Here is a 23,884-nt window from a genome sequence, read left to right as displayed (position 1 = left end):
CATATGAAATCCCAGCTGAGATTACTCAGCTGAAAAATTTACAGCTCTTGTGCAACCAGCTGTCTGGCCATGTACAACAGTAGGATAAAAAACCAAGCCAAATGTGGAGAGACCCACGGTGAGAGAGAGTGCTGTGGTCCAGTGAGATGAGTGTGTGTAGTTTGCGTTTGCGTTTGCGTTTCAGAAACTCGAGCGCGTGTGTGGTCTGCGTTTGAGCAAGATGAGCCTGCGTTTTCAAGCTACAGTTAAATCTTTTATAGTTAGCACAAAACGAACCGTTTTGTGCTAACTGTGGTGCTCATTGGTGTGAGAATATCGGTGCTGATTTAGTAAAGAACAAAAGCAAAGCCTTTACCCAGCAGACATTAACACCCACTTAAAAAGAAAAGGAAATATGGTCCTCTCTTTCCTCTATTCACATCGAAGCCATGAAACACAACATCCCTTTCATCTTCTCTTTAGTGCTTTGATTAAAAGGCTTGCTCACAAATGGGAGATCATGACACTGAATTCAGAGACGCCAATACTAGAGACGACTGATTCACGATGGCTATGTGGAAGGATATCGACCAATGACTTTTGCATTCGACCCATAAATAATCCCAGTGTTTGCGAGCCGGAAATAAGGTACGAATCAGATTATTTCCATGCATGTCAGTTTTGTTAGCTGAAATTAGGAGATTTAGTTAAAAAAAGAATAATGGGTCTCGAAAATTTTTTGAGAATTTTTTTGTTCTTCCATTTTTTTTCCGTCGATTAGTGTTAGTTGTAGGTTAATGATTGCTGCAAATGCATGTTCACTTGTGATTGATTGAAAATGGCTCTGAAAGCTTTTTATTCGTTTAAGGTACTGTTGCTGATTGTTCAACATGGATTCATGCCAGTCTTTGTTAATTTAAAGATTGGATTATTTTTTAGGAGATTCGCAAAACCTTCTCTGCTCTGGATTTGGCTTCTGGCATACCTGGTTGGCTGGAGATAATTGTTTATACAATCGTTGCTGCCTATATTATTTAAGAAGATTGATTAGGCAATGTACTGGGTTAGAGATTGGTAGGACTTTGGAAAATTGGTTGTAGATGCAGCCTGGTTGTGTTGTCAAATAATGTGATATGTCAAATCTGTTTTCTCTGGCCTAACAACCTAGAATCTGAGCTATGTCGCTATGCAAAGTCCTGACATAATCAAGCTTGTTAGCCAATGTCCAAAATTGCAGTGTCTTTGGATAATTCCTGTCTTATTTGTTCGAGTTATAAATGAAAATTTCAGTGTATTTGGATATCCATACTGAATGTTGAAGTTATTGACAAGAGTGGACCCCCAGATTCAAGGCCAACGCTCCCTGTTGAGAAGCTTTACATATATAGGACTGTCGCTGGGCAAAGGATTGATATGCTTGGTTTTGTTTGGAATATGGACGAAGATTTTGCATCGAGACTTTCCTGACAGATCATTTCGCAAATCAAGCTCCAAGTATCTATCTTCAGACTCTTGGATATATATAAAGCAGGTTCATGTTGTATATGTGACTCATTGTATCATGATTATTTTTCTATTGCTTATTGCAATTGTAGTCAGTGATGAAGTTGGGGAAAACTTATTAAGGGTATATAGAGGCTCGAAATCTCAATTGCCATTCATTTTACACTTGGATGAGCTATAGCATACCAGCTAGCGATTAATAAAGAAGGTATGAAGCTCCTGTTGCTGGTGGTATTATCAATCAAAGTTGTTATTTTACTTAGGCATAGTTACCATGTATACAATTTGCAGACTTTTTTCATGTTTATGCATTCGATAATCTTTTTGTTACGCTAGTGATGGTCGATTTGTGTATTCATTTGTATCACTTGTAGCCCTATAGGAATAAAATTTAAAATTCTATTGCATCTCCTGTACCAAATACTAATTGTTGGCTATATATATGGGGAAATGGCTTCATCATCTTATTTCTTTGACGTGAATAGTGTAACATTATCTAAATTCAAAAGTATTTCTATCACTTGTGTAAAAAACAACCTACTTTTTTTACTCTTCTTATATTAAATAAAGCAAAATCTTCACCAAGATTGAAAGAAATTTGATGCAGAAAGCAAAGCAATGAGGCAAAGTGCAAAAAAGCTTCCTTCTAATTCTGCGATATTTGACTCAAATCTTTTCTTTGTTTCATTCATCAAAGTCATGTCGGAACGTAGTAGGGATGATGATTTGGTATTTTCATTGTATTCGCCTTCCCTGGCGCCAGAACAAACATGCTTAGTACGAACCAACAATTTTTTATTTGTCATTTTATCATGCAACAAATGGTCAAATTAACAGTATACTAACGTCGGGAGAGGTTTTTGAAAATACACGAATACAATCTATCAAACTGAAAATATGCCAAACCTCAGAGGAGGTTTCTGATAATTACCCTAAAATTTAATTGACATGTTTGGACTAAAACAACCAATCCGTCAATATTTCACCTCTCATATAAAAAAAATTAATCTTCTCGGGTCTTTTTATAAAATGATAATTCTTTAATGGACCCCTTTATTTGTGATTAGAGAACAGTTTTTGAAAACTAAAATATAATCTGAAAACTTGGGTAATATTTTAAGGCTCCGTTCAGTCAGTGTTGAATGGGTTAATCAAAAGATTTTGGACATATTTACATACCAATTAAAGTAGGACAGATAAAATCGGGTTTGGGTCGACCCATTTGGGTTTCGGATTAATGGTGTTAGGAAAAAAAAGTAATCTAAACATAACATAAATCTATAATTCAATCTGATCCAATTATAATATGTTTCGATCGAATTAAAAAATTGGGTTGAATTCAGATCGAATTATGGTAGGATTAGATATGGTTTGGATTAGGTTCGAATTAATTTAGGTCAAATTAGATTTGGGTTAATGGCAATTTTGAGCTTTTTTACAAATTATTTAGTTATTAGAAGATTGCCCTTATGTAATCATCTCATTTTAGTCTGTTTTTACCAAATTTTTGGGCAAATCTTTCTATAAATCCATCGCTGTCATCACCAACTTTATTTGATGCTAAATTATCAATACTAAGGAATGAATCATTTGTGCATATTGAATTACTATTAACCAGCAAACTAAGTCTCAGCAAATAGTTATTACTAGCTCGTGGTTGAGTTACGGTCAACATTGGTGGATTATCAATTGGTGCTTTAATATCCGGTAGTGTTAATGTCCTCCATATCAAGATGGACCTCAATTGAATCATGTTCCACATCAACATGAGTGTTGGGCGTAAGTTCTTACTCTAATTCATTTCCACTACCAAAATGTCAGAAATAAAACCATCATCTTCTATATTGACTCTTTCAACTTCATGTTGGGAGGTTGATAAATCAATTGTTGGATAATAATGACTCTCCCCCCATGAAGGGTGTGTTGCAGGTGGACTATTATCTGCCCTCATATCGTCATTAGACTCGAAATATTTACTTTGTGTTCATAAGTGATGCAGAGAGGATTTTTGAAACCGTTACTAGCTTCTCCAAAAAAAAAATCTAAATCAAAATCATTTAAAATTTCCATATGTGGTAAAGGCTCTGACGATGTTTTGAACTTAAACTTCATGCTAATAACAAATTTAGAAAGGTCAATAGAAATTACTTCTACAACTCTTTCGACCAATTGCTCAAATGTAGTTGAATCTAGCACTTTAATACTCTGTATCTTAATACCAGTAAATCTATATTCACCATTTTTCTTAGTCCATTCACCATTATACAAGATAGGAACACGTATAGTTGCCATTGACGAGTGAAGATACAGCCATCATAAAAAAATTTAGTAAAAAAATTATTGAAATAGTTGAATAAAATTATACTACAAGTCTTACCAAACTTATTTAATTTAACTTACTCGACTAGATCAAATAATTTACTCAACCTTATTACTCGGCTCTTACTTGACTTGTTCAAAAATCTTACTCGACGTTTACTCCACTTATTTTAAAAATTAATCAACTTTCACTCGATTTAATACTCAACTCATTCAACATATTAACTCGTCTATCTACTCAACCTACTCAATTCCCCTACTTTACTTATTACTCGACAAAATACTTGACTTATCTGATTGCGTACTCAACTTTTTTAAAAAATTACATAACTCTTACTTGACTTGTTCAAAAAAGTTACTCGACTTTTACTTGATTTGCATTAAATAATACTCGATTTAATACTTAACTCATTCAATATATTTACTTGACTCAATCAATTGACTTCTTACTCAACATTATTACTCGGCTCTTACTTGACTTGTTTAAAAACTTATTTCACATTTATTCGACTTATTTACAAAATTATTTAACTTTTACTCAACTCATTCAATCTGCTTACTCCACTTCTTACTCGACTAGATACCTGACCCCTTACTTCACTTCTTACTTGACTGAATGTCTGACTTACCAGACTTAATACTCAACTTCTTTAAAAAACAACATAATTGTTACTCAACTTGTTCAAAAAAATTACTCGATTTTTACTTGATTTATTTTAAATATTACTTGACTTAATACTCGACTCATTTAATATATTTGCTGGATTCGATCAAGTGACTTCTTACTCAACATTATTACTCAACTCTTACCTGACGTGTTCAAAAACTTACTTGATTTGTTTTAAATATTGCTTGACTTAATATTCGACTCATTCAATATACTTACTTGATTTGTTTTAAAAATTACTCGACTTATTCAATATACTTACTCGACTTGATCAAGTGACTTCTTACTCAATATTATTGCTCAACTCTTAGGTGGCGTTTGTTTTTTAACTTAATGACTTAAAGTGACTTAACTTAATTATTTAAGTTAATTAGAAGTGTTTGTTTTTATAACTTAATGAGACTTTTTAGATAATTCTGACTTAATAAAATAAGCCAATTTTTTTGGCTTTTTACTTAATGGAGAAATCTGAATTAAGTCAATTACTTGCAATCTAAAAAATATCCCTGCTTTATAATTTATTTTTTATGTCTATCCCAAAACTCACCCGTAGACATTTACCCCACATAAAAATTTTCCTATTTTTTCTTTCTTATATTATATACGATAAAATTTAAAATTTATGGTATTTTATATATTCATTTGAATATAGTTTTACTTATAAATGTTAAAATATTGTGGTATTTAATTTATTATTTATTTGACATTCAAATTTAATAAGGATACAAATGTAAAAGTATATATTTTCAGCTTTTTAAGTTGAAAAAAATAAACAACTTAATACTTATTTTCCGAGATTCAGACAAAAAAACAAACATATTATTCAGATTCAGACATTCAGATCTATTCAGAATTCAGATTAATTCATGTCTATTCAGATTTAAGATAAAAAAACAAACGTCACCTTACCCGATTTGTTAAAAAACTTATTTCAAGTTTGCTCAACTTGTTTAAAAAATTACTCAACTTTTACTCGACTCATTTAATCTACTTACTCAATTTCCTGCTCGACTAGATACGCGACTTACTCAACTCACTTACTTCACTTCTTACTCAACTGAATACTCTTCTTACTCAACTTCGTTAAAAAATAACATAACTGTTACTTTGCTTGTTCAAAACTTTACTCGACTTTTACTAAATTTATTTTAAAAATTATTAATACTCATCTAAATTTATCTTTAAAATTATAATATACTCGACTCGTTCAATGTACTTACTCGACCAGATACTCGACTTACTCATCTCCTTTACTACTTACTCGACTAAATACTGAACTTACTCAACTTCTTTAAAAATTACATAGCTCTTACTCAACTTGTTCAAAAAATTTACTCGACTTTTACTCAATTTATTTTAAAAGTTACTTCACTTAATACTCGACTCATTTAATATCCTTAGTATTCCTTACTCAACTTCCTACTTGACCAGATACTTGATTTACTCATTATTGAGTGTTATAAAGTGTATATTTATAAAGGAAAAAATCATCATTTTACACTTCAAATCTCACTAACATCCCTACTTTTATATATTTAAGTCTCTTGTGATTTAATTATGTGTGTTTTATTTTAATTAAATATTTTATGTATTTTAGGGGCATCATGGTCATTTCACAATGACCAAGAAACGTGCATACGATACATGCGTTACACGGAATGACAGTCCTAATGATGTGTTCTATCCAATCAGAACTTACCACGTGGCGCAATTCTGAGCGTCCAAATTGTTTTAATTCGATGGCCATGAGATTTACTCTTTGTATCTATAAGTAGGGGACTCTCTCCCCCTAATTCGACACCTCTGAATCCATTTTTTAGCTCCATTTTCTATAATTCCTTCTTTATATTGTATTTTCTACGTATTTTAATAAATTTTTATTTTACCCCTAGTTCAATTATGAGTATGTAATTTTCTTTCAAGTCTGAGTTGAAGGTGAAGTTTCAACATGTTTCATGGGCTTAATTTGATAAATTTATTTTCTCTTCTCCTCTAATATCTGTGGATATTTTGACTTTTCGTCGATTGATAGTAATAATCTTGTTTAGACCTAATACAAGATTATTACTATTTGGCACGATAATCCCTTAGCACAATATTTATTTGAGTGTGGTTTATGAGGAGTGGAAATCTCACTCATGATTTAATTGGCATGAATAAGGAATTTCTATCTCATGGTACATGTTGATGCAGATCCAGATACCCAAGCACTTTATTTCAATAGTTTCCAGTTTAATTTATTCCCGTCATTTCAATTTAAATTTTAGGATAATCTAAATCAATTTCACTACAAATCCAACCACCCACTAAGAAAATTAACTTTACACACAATTAACATCCACCTCCTCGTGAAATCGACACTCGTCACTATTGATCGATTCTACAATAGATTCATGCACTTGCAAGTTTAATAAAATTTGCACAACACTCATCTCCTTCAATGCTTACGCGACTAAATTTTACCCAACTTCGTACTCGATTTCTCCCTAAACTGATTCTTCAATCAGTCATAACTTAAATGGAGTTTTAAATCTCTACATTCTATGCAATAGTGTGTGTGCAAGCTCAAAAATAAATAATGTACTATTAAAATTCATAAATCATTAGCAATTATACATATAATAAAATCAAATCAAACCCTAAGCATATAAATAGAAATGCATTTCAAACATACCTTGTCTACACTTGATTATGCACTTTTTTAACAGTTTATTTTTATAAAAAACTCTTGTATTAAAAGTAAGAAATGAAATGGTGAGAGAATACAGCTACCGTTAAAGAGGAAAAATGGTAAGAAGAGAAATACATAAGAAAAAGAATAGTGAGAGAAAGCCCGAAAGAAGCAATGTGAGGAAGAAAGGTGTGGATTTAATGTTTTTTAAGGGTATTGTTGACTTTTCCCATCTTCATGAGGCATATGTGTGTAAAGTTTATAAATTTGGTATTTAGGGGCAAATTTGGCATATTTAAGTGAAAAGCCCGAAGATCAAATCGCTGCAGTTTTCTGACGTTCCCTAAAGTGAAAGGCTTGAAATGGATATTTTCGATGGATTGCCGATTTCTCCTGAGAAAGCAGTAATTATCCTAACTTACTTTTTGTTTTTCTTTCTGTTTTTGTATTGAAAATTATCTCATGATTGTTGAGAAGGAACTGAAGTTTTATATGATAGTTTCCTAATTAGTATTCGCGGGTAATGATGTGAAGCGTGCAAGATTGGTGATGTTCAGTTGCTTGGGATGAATCCATTAGATACCTTCATGTCAGGAAGCTGTATTAAACATTGAAATGAATTATTCCGTTGGATTACTAGATTCTTGCATCTTATGTCAAGTATTTAAGCCCTTGCATATGCCTAAACATTTTCAGAGCCGGATGGCTAGATGCCTTATGTTCCGTAGGTTCATGAAAATAGGATCGAGTAATTTACTACTGCCTGTTGTATTCTGATCCTGGATTGCTGATGTGAAATGCTGTGCAGTTTTTACGGTAAACTATATTTGTGATAGATTGCTGAATGAAATGTTGTGCAGTTTTTATGGTAAACTATATTTGTGATAGAGAAATTTCCTTCTGTTTATTTGCTATATGAAAAACGATTGTAGTTGAGGTTATTTTTGGTAAAAAGAGGACAGTAGAATCATTGGAGAGTACTGTTTAAAATATTTATCTTGGCTGGTAACATTTAAAATTATAGCTATAGTCAATAAACAAGGGCTACGTTTGTCCAAACTGAGTTAAAGATTTGAGAATTGAAAATTTTTTTTTCCCCCTTTCAGTGGTCTTGTAATACAAGTTAGATGTTCATGCACTAGTTGGCACCTCTTTGTACCATTTCTGGAGTAAGCTTCTATAGTGCACATGTATATTGTTCTCATTTTCTGCTATATCTTACAATGAATGCAGTATTTAAGGGAGGAGCTTGCAAGAATTGAAGTGAGTTGGGTTGCTCCACGTTTTGATTCGTTACCTCATGTTGTCCATATTTTGACATCAAAGGATCGCGAAGGTGAAGTTCAAATTTTGAAGGACCAAAATGATATCATTGAGGAGGTGGTGGATGAAGTAGTTCATGCATATCACACTGGCTTCAACAAAGCAATTCAAAATTATTCTCAGGTTTCTTAATATCTTTTTTTCTCATCTTCCTTGATTTAAACAATTTATATTTTTCATGTAGTAGTTAGTTTCCTTCTTTCTTTCCTTTATTATTATTTTTTTTACTGCCTTCTTGTCAGAGCATTTTGGTTTAGATATTAGTTACAATGCTTCCTTTTATTGAGTCTGATGGGGGGCTATTTCTTTTTTGTTGAATATGTTTGCTTGGTCCATATGTTTATGGTTGAGGGATTCAATTTTAAATTTCAATTCGTTGTGATAATTTACAAGGGCTTGTTCACATTTTACCATAAGATGAAGTCTGCACTTTGATAAATTGCTAATGGGTTATTGTTGTTTCATCTCTCTCTCACTCTCTCTTGCTCTCGTTAAAAAGAAACTGTATTCAATTAAAAGAAGGGGATCTACGAAATATAAACAGACCATTGAATCTGAGAAAGCAAAATGAAGAAATATACTGGGAATACATATCAGATGGAAAATAACTCCAACAGTAATTCTATCAACCCCTTGAGATCAAATTGTTGTTCATCTCTCAAGATCCAGATCATAGAATCTTTTGTATACTGATTCTATATGTTAATTGGCATATTGAATTGCCTAAATCCTATTATTCTGCTGATATATGTGGCTGGTGATCTTGGTTTTGGTTGTTTTGGCTCTTTGTTGTAAGCCATAATTGTTTTAGAAGTATAGCTCATCCTCAAATATGCAGCAATTAAGACATGGAGAATCTGAACTTACAAGTTTCAACATTCTGTCACTAAAATTCCCTTGAGATTATCAACTTTAGTAAGCTAGAAGACTCTGCAACCTTGTCGTGTTTTGTCCTATTATTTTGCTGATATATATGGCTGGTGATGTTGATTTTGGTCTTTTTGGCTCTTTGATGTAAGCTGTAATTGTTTTAGAAGGGTAGCTCATCCAAAAATATGCAGCAATTAAGACATGGAGGACATAAACTTCTGCAACTTTCGACGTTCTGTCACTAAATTTCTTTTGAGATTACTAAGTTAATAAACTAGAAGACTCTGCATCCTTGGCGTGATTTGTTTATCTGCAGAATATATCTAGACATTACGAACTCAGTTGCATCTTTATTTTCGTGGTTTCTTCTTCATTTTGTTGTTTCTAACTGCTTAGACTGTTATTAAATTATATTTTTCTACTGTTAATCCTTTATATGGAGTATCTTGTAATTTAATCGGGAATACCTATTTGGGCCTTTTAATGGTTTTGCAATTGATGAATTACTTTTAGATAGGGGATTGGATGGAGGAATAAGGTGTGACATTTGATGCTAGTATCAAAACTAGAAATGACCTGTAAATTAGCTCAATTTCTCAAATGTTTTTATGGGCTTTTGTGCTAAATTTTGTAAAGGAGCTTAAAATGCCTGTTCCTCTATTTTCTCTTTCGTAAGGAAAACTAGACTTGGTACTTTCATCCTAATTTGTTATCCATTCATTTTTTTCCCTCAGATATTGCGATTGTTTAGTGAGTCTGCTGAAAGCATCAAGGAGCTGAAGGTTGATTTGGCTGAGGCAAAGAGGCGTCTTGGCACCCGCAATAAGCAGTTACATCAATTATGGTATCGGTCTGTTACATTACGGCACATAATCTCGCTCTTAGATCAAATTGAAGGCATAGCTAAGGTTTGTCTGTTGCTAAATTCAGGAACATATTCGATTGAATAATAACTGTATGATTGGTCCGTGATGAGATTTCAGGACTTGACTTATACCCATACTTGCACATCACAGACCTGGACGAGATTGCACTATTCTCATTGTACTTGAGCCTGCCCTTTTTCTTTAAACTGGAAAATATACTCATCCTACACGACATAATGCACATGTATTAAATTAAGTTGGTATCCATGTGTGATTGTGTTTGAGGAGAAGAATTATTGTCTTTTTTGCTGTGAAATATGGCTTAGGTTCCTGCTCGTATCGAGAAGCTCATTGCAGGAAAGCAGTACTATGCTGCAGTTCAACTGCATGCACAATCAGCATTAATGCTCGAGCGAGAGGGCCTTCAAACGGTTGGTTTCTAATCTCTCTCTACAAAAAGAACCTTTGTGGGTTTCCATTTATAAAAAATACAAAAGAATGAAACAGAAAGAATCGATATGTTGTTTTTTTTTTTTTGGTTGGGGGGGGGGGGGGGGTTAAGTTGATTGAAAATACAAAAATTTACAAAAGGTGAACAAGGTATCTATTACTGCCAAAAACAGCTAAGGAGTATAGAAATAAGAGAGTAGTTTCTATTTTGAAGGGGCTAAAGCAGTATCAACATCTAAAACAAAGGCAAAAACCTTCCCAAAAGACAAAAGCTACCTAACCTAAAACTCCTTCCCAAAAGACAACATCTGAACCTTTTCTTTTTTTTTTTACTGTTTGGTTTAGTCAGAGACTTTGTTGGAATTTCGAACTCCAATTTCTATCTTTTCTTGAAACAATTGTAATTTATTTTATATCATAGTTCCAATAAAAGGCATACTGCTCCAGTTTTACCATTTTATCTTTTGACATTCCATTTTCATACATACACAACTTTGGAAGTTTGAGCTGTTGATTCACAACTCTGGTGAGGCCTCTACTTACTCCTTTATCTTTCTACATGTTGGTTCAGAGTGTTGGCATAGGAATCAAACTGGATGGTATAGCAGAATAGATTCATATATTTCTGAACTATCATGTTTCTATCCATCTTGACCAATTTCCCCTCCAGTCTCCTCTTGGGTGGCCAGAAGACCAGCTAGGATTTCCCTTTGGGACAGAATGTTTGTGTATATGGCTTGTTTTCCAATTATGCATGCGTCATAATATCTTGATTATTTTGGTGCAGGTTGGTGCTCTTCAAGATGTCCGATCTGAGTTAACAAAACTGCGAGGAGTACTTTTTTATAAGGTTTTGGAGGATTTGCATGCACATCTTTACAATAGGGGTGAATATAGGTAGTATATTTTTTTGGGATCAAACTTCAAGCTCTATTCTTTAACTTGGACACATATTTAACTGATTTGGACCCATTCAATACTTTTGAGATAATTAGAAAGCTATTCTTATTGATGCTCACTCCAGCGCTGTATTTTACCTCATGATTGAGATGGCTTAGCCATATCATATTATCGATTTACCATCTCAATTATTTAGTTTGTAATAGATAATTCACGGAAAAATGTCTTTTTGAGACTTTAAGATAAAATTTGTATATTTACCTTTTTCTATATTTTGTCTTGTGTATGGGGAAGGTGGGTGAATGTTTTCATAAAGTTATCCAGATTTCCTTTTTCTATATTTACCTTGTGTTATTGTTTAGTCCAAAAACACTGTAGAAGTTTTGAACAGAAACATGACCTATTATCTTTGAATGTATGCATCTATTATATAACTTTTCCCTAAAGCAGAATTTTTCCTGCAGCTCAGCTGTCTTAAGTATGCATGAGATGGATGATGAAGTTCCAACAACCGTAGCTGTTGCATATACAACAAATAATTCACAGCCTCTGTCTAGAAGAACCAGGCTGAAAGGTGACAATCAGTTTGGTGTCCATGGACTTGCAGATGGATCACATAGGTAAGTTTTTGTTGATGGAGGATGAGTTTTAGAAATTTTTTGTTCCTGCATTTTACTACTTTTTTTGGTCCTATCTGCTTACTACCTGTGTGTTCTTTAAATTTTCTGTGTTTTATGTCTTTTATAAATGATATCTAATCATAAATACGAACGAATCTGGTTGCTAAAATCCACTGATCCAGTTTTCCTCTTAAGAAAAGGAAAAAGAAAATGTAAAAACCATAGCTGTTGTCATTTGCCTTTTTTCCTAGCTTGTAGGTTCCATAAGCTGTTTGCAGAATTTTCTTTTCCAGGATCTTTTGTTACACTTGCTCTGAATTCTTGTATGGCAAATATTTCCCTGATGAGTTTCAATATTCAGTAAAACTAATGTAGTAAAAAAATCCAGCTGGTTGCTTGCATAGATATGCTAGAAGATTGATTACATCTTAGTTAATCACTTAGCATTATCTAAAATTCATATAAAAAAAAATTATTTTGCTTAGTTGGGAAGCTTCTGTATCTTAACAGGGATGCACTCTTAGTGAGCTAGTGTTTTTGGGTTTTGGGATATTTTGATCTTTGCAGTATCTAAGTGTTTTGTTTATATTGGGACTTCTCATCCTTTTTTGTGGATTTGTAGTCCTCCTATTTCTTGTACATATTTCTTATAATTTTATTTAATCTTTTGTTTCTTAGTGAAAAAAAATAAAATTCATAAAAAAATTGGTGTTGCAGTTCAACATTTGATGGGCACGATGAAGATGGTTCTTTGGAAGCACATGACGAAACTAGCTTAGATGGCCTTTCAATTGGATGGCTTGCAAATTCCACTCCTGATGAATTTGTTGTAAGTACAGTGTACTGAACTTCAAATCATAATTCTTGATGTTTCTCGTTTTCCAGGCTAAAGTGCTGTTTGGTTGTATTTGAATCTAGGAAGCCATCAGAAAGAGTGATGCTCCACTTCATGTGAAGTATTTACAGACCATGGTGGAGTGCCTTTGCATTCTTGGCAAAGTTGCAGCTGCTGGTGCTATTATATGGTTTGTTTTCCGACTGATATGCGTCCTTGTATCCATTTCTGGCGTGATTAACAAACATTATCTTGCAGATATGCATTCAGATATAGTCCTAATATCTTGGGGTTCAACACCTTATAATGTCATAATTAATCATGGCAATTTTATTCTGTTAGCTTTTTTTTATTGTTCTCTTTTAATCACCGCCAATTGATCCTAAGAGTGGGAGCATCTACAGTTTATTCAAAATGCTGATTCCTTTGCTTGTGGATATTCACATTTGTTGAATAGAAATAATTGCATCCCTCTGTTAATAACAAATTGTTTAACTCCTATGTGTCATGAATAATACGACATATATATGTATTCATGCATATCCTTGCAAGAAAACGAAGAGAGATTTTAAATTGATATGACAATGTTTTTACGTGCATTGAATCCTTATTTATTTATTTTATTTTTGTTTTCACTCTTTCATTATTTTTGTGCCAAATGAATTTATGTGAGGGAGTTCTGTACATGTAGTATTATTGATTATTCATTGATTTTGTTTTCTTAAGCCAAAGATTGCGACCAACAATTCATGAGATCATAACATCAAAGATTAAAGCCCATGCACAGCTCATAAATTCTTCGAGATCTGCCATTGGTCAGGCTGCTCAAACTGGTACCACTGGTCTCCATTTTATGAAGGGACAGTTAAGGAGCTATCAGTTGCCAAAACAGAAGCGTCAAAATGGGATATCTCTATCTGGGACTCTACTGGCAGTGAGCCCTGTCTCGGCATTGATGGCACCCATGGGAAAAGCACAAGCTGCTGCAAAAGAGCTGCTCGATTCAATTTTGGATTCTGTTGTCAGGATATTTGGTAAGAGAATGACTTCCTATGTTATTTGCTATATTATTATTTCAACTGTGAAGCTAAATTTAGCGTGGGAGTTCTTCAGAGAACCATGTTGTTGTTGGAGAGCTTCTAGAGTCCAGGTCCAGCCGGCATGACATAAACACTCCCAAGTCAATGATAGCTGATGCAAACTGGAACCCAGACTCTGAAGCATCAGTTACTGGTGGCTATAGTATTGGCTTTTCCATGACAGTTTTACAGGTAGTCTTTTTGCTAGTTTGCTATAGTTGATTGTTTGCTTTGCACATTACTTTGAAATTCCAAAAATTTTGTAATGTACGGTCATGCATTTTGCCTGAAGTCTTCTTCTTCTGTCTGCTTCTCAATCTTATTTGTTGTTTCTAAAAATTATGTGGGGAAGAGTGAATGCCAACAACTCATATGTGAGATTTTGAGAGCAACTCCTGAAGCTGCATCTGCAGATGCTGCTGTACAAACAGCTAGGCTTGCAAGTAAGGCCCCTTCCAAAGAGAAAAGGCAAGTAACTGTAGTATCATATTCCATAAGAACATAAAAATATCCTCCACTCATGAATTTTTTTCCTTATTATTTTTCTCATATTCCATAAGAGCATAAAAATATCCCCCGCTCATGATTCCAACCCCCCCCCCCCCCCTCATTATGTTAATGTCAAGCTCTTTTTTGTATTTGGTTCTACTTGCTTATCATTTCCCTCCATATTCTTGTGTTATTGGCTATGAACTAAAGAAATTGGTGAAAATTGGTCATGAGATGATCAAGAACAAGACTTCCAACAAAACATGTTGTATCATATTTTTCTTGGCATATTGAGGTCTTGTTTTGGTGTTTCTGATTTTTCTCTTTTACTTTTTTTTATTTCTTATTTTGGGGGGAGGTGGGGGGGAATGGAAATTGAGGGATGGATTTGATGACTGGGGTGGCCATTCTTTTTGGTGTTAAAGGTGAAATTCAAATTGCCAATGTTGAATATAGTGGGTTTGTTCATTTGAAGTCAAGCCACGATTCCACTTCTTTGTAATAAATTTCCTTGTAACAATTGTAGGAACTGTAAAATGTTATTGTATCAAGAATCTTTTATTGAAAAAACTTGGGATCTTTTCAAATGCCTTTGTTTTTCAGTTACATGTAGCTACATGTATGATATCGCTTACTGAATGAAACTGCCATTTGTCTGATCAGATCTGTCTCATCTTATATGCAATCATGAGCTATTGACAGTTATGCTTACAGGGATGGGTCAGAAGATGGTCTTACATTTGCTTTTCGCTTCACAGATGCTACAATATCGATACCTAATCAGGGTATGCAAAAGATTGTAGTAATGTGATTCTTCCTTTTTCTGCATTTTAATCATTGAAAGTTGTATTTTTTTAAAAGACATCTTTTCTTCATGGTTGGTGTGAACTCTTCTTTATGTTCTATACTGTTGATCGTTGTTATATAGACAGATGGTGGTCAGTTAATCATATTTTTGGAATAACCATGTATAATACTCGATGCTATGTATGTGCTCGTGTCAATAGAAAATATGATAAATTGTCTAAGCTATGATTGTCTGTGGTGACTGGAGTCTATGTGAATGATCGTAGTTGCTAATCTAATTGAGATTTTATAATTGGCAATTTGTACTACTATTATGTCTAGATCGCATTTTTGATTTACTGCACGAACAAAACCCAGGTAAAGGTGTGAAACATTTTCACTTAAAATTTGAAATGATTCGAAATGCATCTCCCTTATTTTATCGGGGACTTTGTAGGTTGTAACTTTACCTTTCCACATGAACAGTTATATGAAAATATGGCTATTTTTAGGTATGACTTGAACTTTTACCCTTTTTTTCTATAAGTCCAGAATGATGAGCGAGCATGCTGACTTGGTAGTTATATTCAAGATTTAATATGCAATCTTGGGATAGCATGTTTTTGTTAAATTGTTCTGCTGAAGATTGTTTTTCTTTTTCTGTAAAATATTTTTATTTATTTATTTGTTTTTTTTTAGGAAAGAAAGAAGCTTGTATTGAAAAGAAATACATGCACAAAAAGTGAACAACACAAAAAAGAACCCCTTAGGATCACTAAAAGATCTATACAACAAAATGCTAAAATATATTTATATTTCATTTGTTCTTTTCTGCATTCAGTGTATGTGCTCCATCTTGTAATTTCTTTTTCATAATATTTTATTACATTTTCCTTTATTTTTTGTACCTTCTGGATTCTTTTCTAACTTCTATATTATACTGTGTCATTCATTATACAGGAGCTGATCTAATTCGCCAAGGATGGAGTAGGAGGGGTACTAATGTGTTACAAGAAGGTTATGGGACTGCCGCCGTCTTGCCTGAGCAAGGAATATATCTAGCGGCATCTATATACCGACCTGTTCTTCAGGTATGGGATTGTTTTGGTCCATGCTTCCAAACATGATATATTACCTATTAAAATATGGGTTCTCAGTTTCATCTTTCAACACAATGTGCTCTGCAGTTTACGGATAAGGTCGCTTCGATGCTGCCCCAAAAGTATTCTCAACTTGGGTAAGTCTGTAAACCCTTTTGCATTTCAAGTTCAAGAGATAAAATGATTTTGGATGAAGGACATGTGTGTATGTTAAGTCTAGACCTTCTCTCTTGGTCTTATAATTCTGCATCATTTTTCATATCTGAACTTTATGTAAAAGAAACTGAATTGTTGCTTGGGCTGGGAATTGAGACACATATTGGATATAAAAAGCCTTCTAACCTATTTGATTTTATTGATTTTGAAACTGTGTACCTGTCCAATTAATAGGAACTGAAGGCAGTAAGGATTGTGCGGATGACCTCGAACTTTTTTCAGATTCTTAGTACAGCTCTGTAGCATTGCTAGTATTTTATTTTTTATATGTTTCACAGAGGTTATTTAAAGATTTAAAACCGCAGTAGCTATTACTTCTATTGGCTTCTCTGTTTCTCTTCCTCCTTTCTTATTATTTGATGCCGTTTCTCTTCCTCCTTTCTTATTATTTGATGCCTTTTAAGTTGAGAGATTTTGACTGTATGTGTTTATGAATTTGTATCTTGGGCCTCTCTATTGTTTATTTGGTATTTTCAGTAATAAATCTCCTGTTTGAAGATGGTCATTTAATAGGTGTAGGATCTTTGTGACATGTATATGCATGGGCAATTGTGGTTCCTTGGTTTTTCTTTTCTGTCAGATCATTTGGTAGTAATTTCAACTTTTGCTCATCTTGTAAGATCAGTTTAATTTTTTACATAGATGGTTGCATCAGGTTTTAGCTTTTTATTAAAAAATCTACATTACTTGATTTTGATGTTTCTTGTCTTCTTAAATCTGCAGTAATGATGGACTGTTAGCCTTTGTGGAGAACTTTGTCAAGGACCATCTTTTACCAACTATGTTTGTAGATTACCGAAAAGGCGTGCAGCAAGCTATATCAAGCAAGTTCCATAAACTAACTAATCTCAGTACTTCTATAGCAATACTTTGGGAGTCCTAGTCTCTTGTTAGATTATTACTCCTATGAACTTATGGGCTGGACCTCTGTTCATCATATAATCCAACTCATCGGTATTTAGATTATGCATTCATAAGTATGGTTGTTTCATTATGTAGCTTTTCTGATTAAGGGATTGAAGGATCTATTTGAATTTGAGGTATAAAGTCAATGAATTATCTGACGTAACACATTGAGTTTCAGTGTCTAGGTACTGTTAAACCAGCATAATGACTATACGTAAGACAGGGAGCTCATTGTTCTGGAGATTCAAGTCATCCCATATAGACGTGTCACTGTTCTACAATGATGTAGTCAAAATGAAATATAGTGTACTATCTTAAACATTTTGATAACAAAAGCAATTTTATTAAGAAACCATGCAATTTATGTGATTAGTGGGCGGAGGGATAATTGAACCTGGCTTATCACTTTATAATCATAGGCAATTGGTTCTGTTATGTTACTCGTATATAAAACTCTGATTTTCAGAGGCATTCTAACAGGTCCTGCTGCATTCCGGCCAAGGGCGCATACTGCAGCTACTTATGTTCCATCAATTGAGAAGGGTCGACCTGTCCTACAGGGACTTTTGGCAATTGATTTCCTGGCAAAAGAGGCAAGCATAGTTTGTACTTGTTTTGTAGACAAAAATCTTTCATCCCGAAATGTGCAACTTAGTTCACAGTTTCTTATCAAAACAGAACTTCACAGTATGGACTGATGAGCTTGATGTTGAATTTTTCTATATTTAGGAGAACTGCTTGATTTTTGTATTGGAATTTTAATTTTAAGTGAGAAATATTAAACTCACTGATTGAGAAGCTATTAGAGATCAAAACTAGAATGTTTTTATAATTTCTTATTATCTTAAACTCTTTTTGCCGCGGTTCTTTATTTTTTCTTTTTCGTTTGTCAAGGTCTACTTTGCCACTAATATTTTACAAACTACTCTCATGTGATTATTTTATACTTTCTCTCCCAACTGTTGATTTTTGTGTACTCCACTCAACTGGTGGTTTTTATATGCCCTCTCTCTCAGATGATGACTTTTGTATGCTCTCTCTCAACTGATGATTTTGTACATATTATATTTTACTGTATAAAATATATGTTCTAATCACGCAGAATAAAATTGCAGTGGTTTGTCAAAAAAGTTATTGGTTATGAGATGACTAAATTGTTGAATAATTTTAAAGTCAACTGTATCTAATTATAAATTGTTATCTGCCCTAGGTTCTGGGCTGGGCTCAAGCGATGCCTAAATTTGCTGCTGACCTTGTGAAGTATGTGCAAACTTTCCTGGAGCGAACATACGAAAGATGTCGGACTTCATACATGGAGGTAAAACCGTTTCTCTGTTTTATTACCTAATCTCATAGGAGTTACAATATTCTTTTTAACTGTTTTATTTTCTATTTTCTACTTATGTTGTTTGTATGTTATTGATTCTGCTTCATCAACTTGTGATTTGTGTTCGCGTGATTCTTTTTTCATATCCATTAAGACACTGCTTACACTTGAGTAATGAAGTGGTATATGTTGGTGGGGCTGGAATCATTGATACTGATTCTTGAGGGTTCAAATATTTTAGCTCTAAAATCAACTACAGGTTCTGATAATGTATTGATCTGGAGCTATGGTGAAATAAGGCTTTTGGTGTGAGTAAGATACTATGGAGATCAGGATGTTTAATATCTCTTATCAAATGATTTACAAACTTTGTGGGGCTATTTTTTTTTCAGACTCGGACCTCTTAAAGATACCATTATTATTGGAGGAAATATTAAATGATAATAGTGCACTGGGGACAGCCTTACTGGTTCATGACATTTTATGAGAAATTATTTGGTTTGCCATGATACAAAAGCTTTGATGGTAACTATTGAATTCACCAGAAAATTGAGAAGTTAACTCTGGACAAGATAACGAGTTTGTTTGGTTGGATGGAGAAGGGAAGGATCCCGGAGGGGAAGAAAAGAGGGAGGATAGAGACCTCGGTTTTTGTTTAATGGGAAGAAGCAGAGGGGAAAAAGAAAAGAGCAAGGAGTGCTTTCACCTCCAATCTTCTGGTATCAGTTCTCAGTAAAGTGGATAGATTGAAGGAGAAGTTAGGATTCACTAAAAGTAACATTGCTATTAAAATTTCACCATTTATCTTCCTGTCTTTCCCATCCACTAAACACATGGAATGATGGAGATATTCCCTCCCCTTATTTTTCTCTTCCTGCTGGCAATACTGTTCCCGTTTTCGCCATCTCTCTTGTTAAAGAATGTATAAGATTTTCTGGTGAAAATAAAATTGCAACAATAATGATAATGCTACATCAGGACTCTGTAGAATTGCAATTGCTTGATACTGGGAATCAACAATACAGATGCACAACTGTTAACCCATGTGGTATATAGAAGCAGATTGAAATAAACAAAATTGTGATGTCTCATTGATATTAATATAAATCTTATCAGCTTTTTGTTTCCCCTTTATTTGCCAATGTTGAATACTATTTGATGTGAGGTTCATCTGTCCACTAATTGCTTTGGTAACATCACAGGCAGTTCTTGAGAAGCAGAGTTATATGCTTATTGGTAGGCATGATATTGATAAATTGCTGCGGCTTGAGCCAGCTAGTGCATCTTTACCAAATGGTCAATTGGACAGTGTGAGTAGTGTCAACGATGCTGAAACTCCCGGTGTTGAATCAGAACTGAGAGAATTATTCTTGAGTTTGCGGCCTATCAGGCAGGTGTGTGTATCTGGTGGCTGCTTGTTTAAGTTTTATATTGAAAGTTTCTTTTGATCTTAAATTATGTGCCTCCTATTTAGCCTTTTTCCCCTTTCTCATCTGAGGTTTTAAGATCTTGACTTACTGAACAGAATTTCAAACACATAGTCTTGCTGTTAAACTATTTTCACCACATTTTCTCCATTTGTCTTTTTTACAGGAGAATCTAATTCATGATGAAAACAAATTAATTTTGCTGGCATCACTGAGTGATTCATTGGAGTATGTTGCCGACTCCATTGAGAGGCAAGTTCTTTCATGCGGTTGCTAACATAGACATATTCCCTTTTTTTCACTTTTTTTTTTTTTTTGGTGGGGGGAAACATCACTAGACTGCAACTTGACATCAGGAAAATGGGAAGTAGTTATATTAATAAACAATTTGAACCCCTAAAATCACTGAATGTTTATCTATGCATGTAAATGAGTTAAATTTGCTTTTACTTATTTGAGCGAGTAGCGGAGCTTATGTTCTCCCATGATTATTCGGCATCTTTTTCTTTAACATGCATATAGTGTTAAACGATGAGGCCGTTGATTAAATTGATGAACAAAGTGTATTTATGCATGGCAGACATGCCATTCTACCTATTCCCTCATAGGAAATGTCCGCCCATTGTTAGATGCTCCCCTGTGTTTCTACTGTATTTATGCTTTAGTTTTTCTTGCCACCATAGGTTAGTTGTTACTATAGGAATTGCCACCATTCTGACCTTGCTTCTTGAGAGAAGTTTAATGCAGATTGCTACTTCATTACAATTATTTTTCTTTTAAAATAATTATATTACCAAATTGCTTTTAACAGCTTTGGAGATTATTATTATTATCATCATTTTAAATTTAATGAACAGGCTTGGACGAGCAACCCTAAGAGAATCAAATCTAGTAGAAGAGAGTAGGAAGCCTCATCATAATCGATCAAGCAGTGCACCTTCAAGGGATTTAGCATCATTTGCAGATGAATATAGAAAATTAGCAATTGATTGCCTTAAGGTTCTACGTGTGGAGATGCAGCTGGAAACAATCTTCCATTTGCAGGTATGTGAAACCAGTGTGATGGGATAAATATTTCTCCTCAATTGAGTAGAATTTTAAGAAAATCTTGTTGTGGAAATCTCTTTAACTCATTGAATGTCATGATTTGAACAGGAAATGACAAGTAGGGATTATTTAGAGGACCAAGATGCGGAAGAGCCTGATGACTTTATTATTTCTCTCACTTCACAGGTGAGTATCCATATGTGTGCTTATATTCTGAGGCAGATAGAGCGTGATGACCTTATCTCATGCCTGCTTCTGGGTAATTCTTTTGTGCACCTGGAATTTGTGTTTTTCTTTTTTTTTTTAACTCTTTTTCTTCCTCGACAATGTTTGAAGGAAAATAACACGAGCATGGGACAGCAACCCACTGAATTGGCTTGGTCATAAAAGGATAAATTAGCATGAATGATGGCCTTTGTAATACTAATTCTTTCATTAATAATGTTAACTATCCCTACCAATAAATACTGTAGAGAACCTACTTCTGCAATGTTATACCACTTTTTAAAATTGTATTTTTATTTGAAGAGTTATTGGTAGAGAATTAATCTGAGCATTGAGGTTTCAAATTATTTTCAATGGTACTGCTACAGTATATAATTCCTTGTATTTGAATATCATTAGAGCTCAAGCATTATGTTTGGCCCTTAGTCTTAAGCCTCTGGGTCAAGTGTTTAACGTTATCATCTGCATGTGGAGGGGTTGTAGGATAAAATTCCTTTTTCTGATTTGATCAGTATAATTGTTCATGGTATTGTTGTTTGCTTTTGGAAGTCTTATCTTATATTTATTTTTTCACTTCTTATGCATAGATAACACGTAGGGATGAAGAGATGGCACCTTTCATTGCAGAAGAGAAGCGAAATTACATATTTGGTGGGATTTGCGGCATTGCGGCAAATGCGTCCATTAAGGTCTGCTTTGCTCTTTTATTTTTTTGGCCTCACAAATCTTGTATTAGATGATGTTTTCTGTTGGTTTTTTTCTTCACCCCCCCCCCCCCCCCCCCGATCCGAATCTCTTATAGTTCAGCTTAGTATATGTTGACTCCTATTTTATTTATAATGTTCACTTCTCATGGGAGATGCAATGTCTTTCTAGGCTTTGGCTGACATGAAAAATATCAACCTTTTCGGGGTTCAGCAAATATGCCGCAACTCAATTGCTTTGGAGCAGGTAAATTTGTTATTATTTACTATCTTTTATATTCATAGAAACTGATTAAAATGACCAAAAAAATAAAAACTTTTATACAGATTTATCTAACAGGATTTTATGAGCAGTCATATACTTAATTTGGCATTTGTTTGGATGTGAAAATATCTAACTTGATCGTTTAAGGTTACTTTTCATGACACAATCCATGTTTGTTTGAGTTTGATCTGCTAATTGAATTTCTAACCTCTCAACTTCTCTTGACTATGGCCAGCTTGTGCTTCCTTTCCTGCTATTGATTATTGGTACTTTACTGAGGATGCTTTTGGTATTACAATTGTAAATAATCTTAAATCTAACATAGATTTTATCTATAATGCTAATTGGTTGGAATGGAAACTTGCTGATTATAGTTATGAGTATAGTGATCACCATTACAACTTCCAATAACGTTCATTTTGCAGGCTCTGGCAGCTATTCCCTCAATTGATAGTGAAGCTGTAAGACGGAGATTGGACCGTGTCCGAACCTATTATGAGCTGTTAAATATGCCATTTGAGGCAAGTCATTTTAAACTTAAATAGTTTCATTTCTTTTTAAATATAGGTGGTGCTATCTGATATCGTAACTCTCTTCCTGTTTCAGGCCCTGCTTGCATTCGTTACAGAGCATGAAAACTTATTTACCACTACAGAGTTAGTTGCTATGACCACTTGTGGTATTTGAATTGATATGCATCCATGTTTATTTAGTAACGAGCAACGTTCTTTTATGTAGGTATGCTAGTCTTCTAAAGGTCAATGTTCCGGGAAGGGAGATTCCGTCTGATGCACTAGATCGAGTATCTGAAATTTTATCCCTGTAGCTATTGCTTGGATGAATTTGTTATGTACGGAGGACATTGAGGGTAGCTCATTTTGGAGGATGTGCTAGCATGTATAGATTTCATTAGTGTATCATAAAGGAGCACGGATGCTACAGCTGGATGCAGGGCCTTTTTCATTTTGAAGTTTGCCTAAGATTTGCAGCTGCAGTATGGTAAATTTTTGTCATATATTGTCAATACCAGGAGCAAGCTGTTGATTTTGATTTCATTCTTTTATTTCAGTATCAGTTTTGTTGCTTGTCATGCAATTTGTGTTTTACTAGTGGTTCTTGGTTCCAAGTTTTAGGTGAAAATAGGTTGGTGACAAGTGATATTATTTCCTTGTAAATTCTTCATATTGATTCTTGTAAGAATTTGAGGTCCTTTATAAAATTCTGGCCATATAAGCTACTACTGCTCCCATGTCTTGCCATTGAGATCATTATTATGATAATAAAAATATTTATAGTTTTTCTCAGGACAA

The 23,884-nt window shown here is 33.9% G+C and overlaps 2 protein-coding genes across 5 annotated transcripts; both read left to right on the top strand.

The window, feature by feature from the left end:
* Positions 1–341: 341 nt before the first annotated feature.
* On the top strand, positions 342–1,959 carry LOC102619509 (uncharacterized). 3 transcript variants are annotated; one of them, XR_008053996.1, is made up of 2 exons: positions 342–627; positions 1,325–1,959. XR_008053996.1 is itself a non-coding variant. In XM_052439199.1 (2 exons), the coding sequence occupies exons 1-2, from the start codon at positions 395–397 to the stop codon at positions 1,661–1,663; spliced, it is 585 nt and encodes a 194-aa protein (XP_052295159.1). In that variant the 5' UTR covers positions 342–394; the 3' UTR covers positions 1,664–1,959. The 3 variants fall into 3 exon arrangements, 1 of the variants encoding a protein (XP_052295159.1); XR_008053997.1 differs by having other exon boundaries at positions 1,270–1,959; XM_052439199.1 differs by having other exon boundaries at positions 1,312–1,959.
* Positions 1,960–7,384: 5,425 nt separating this feature from the next.
* Positions 7,385–23,878, top strand: LOC102618358 (exocyst complex component SEC8). Of its 2 annotated transcripts, none has more exons than XM_006485531.4 (26): positions 7,385–7,543; positions 8,373–8,585; positions 10,067–10,240; positions 10,525–10,629; positions 11,436–11,545; positions 12,013–12,168; positions 12,886–12,997; positions 13,087–13,193; positions 13,730–14,037; positions 14,117–14,274; positions 14,435–14,550; positions 15,274–15,356; positions 16,318–16,448; positions 16,545–16,594; positions 17,397–17,497; positions 18,060–18,172; positions 18,790–18,897; positions 20,109–20,300; positions 20,500–20,585; positions 21,191–21,377; positions 21,489–21,566; positions 22,193–22,294; positions 22,482–22,556; positions 23,000–23,095; positions 23,181–23,230; positions 23,313–23,878. In XM_006485531.4, exons 1-26 carry the CDS (start codon positions 7,502–7,504, stop codon positions 23,398–23,400), a joined length of 3,141 nt encoding a protein of 1,046 aa, XP_006485594.1. In that variant the 5' UTR covers positions 7,385–7,501; the 3' UTR covers positions 23,401–23,878. The 2 variants fall into 2 exon arrangements, with proteins under 2 accessions (XP_006485594.1, XP_006485595.1); XM_006485532.4 differs by having other exon boundaries at positions 7,386–7,543; positions 15,286–15,356.
* The last annotated feature ends 6 nt before the right edge of the window (positions 23,879–23,884 follow it).

Source organism: Citrus sinensis, chromosome 4, assembly GCF_022201045.2.
Source record: "Citrus sinensis cultivar Valencia sweet orange chromosome 4, DVS_A1.0, whole genome shotgun sequence".
Lineage (NCBI taxonomy): Eukaryota > Viridiplantae > Streptophyta > Magnoliopsida > Sapindales > Rutaceae > Citrus > Citrus sinensis.
This window is presented reverse-complemented; position numbering and strand designations above follow the sequence as displayed.

Bases quoted from the DNA above. Each gene is read 5' to 3' on its own strand.
- LOC102619509 (XM_052439199.1), top strand. From the start codon at position 395: ATGGTCCTCTCTTTCCTCTATTCACATCGAAGCCATGAAACACAACAT. The intron at 628-1,311 runs GTACGAATCAGA...GTTATTGACAAG, and splicing joins GTTTGCGAGCCGGAAATAAG to AGTGGACCCCCAGATTCAAG.
- LOC102618358 (XM_006485531.4), top strand. From the start codon at position 7,502: ATGGATATTTTCGATGGATTGCCGATTTCTCCTGAGAAAGCA. The intron at 8,586-10,066 runs GTTTCTTAATAT...TTTTTCCCTCAG, and splicing joins CAATTCAAAATTATTCTCAG to ATATTGCGATTGTTTAGTGA. The intron at 14,038-14,116 runs GTAAGAGAATGA...GGAGTTCTTCAG, and splicing joins TTCTGTTGTCAGGATATTTG to AGAACCATGTTGTTGTTGGA.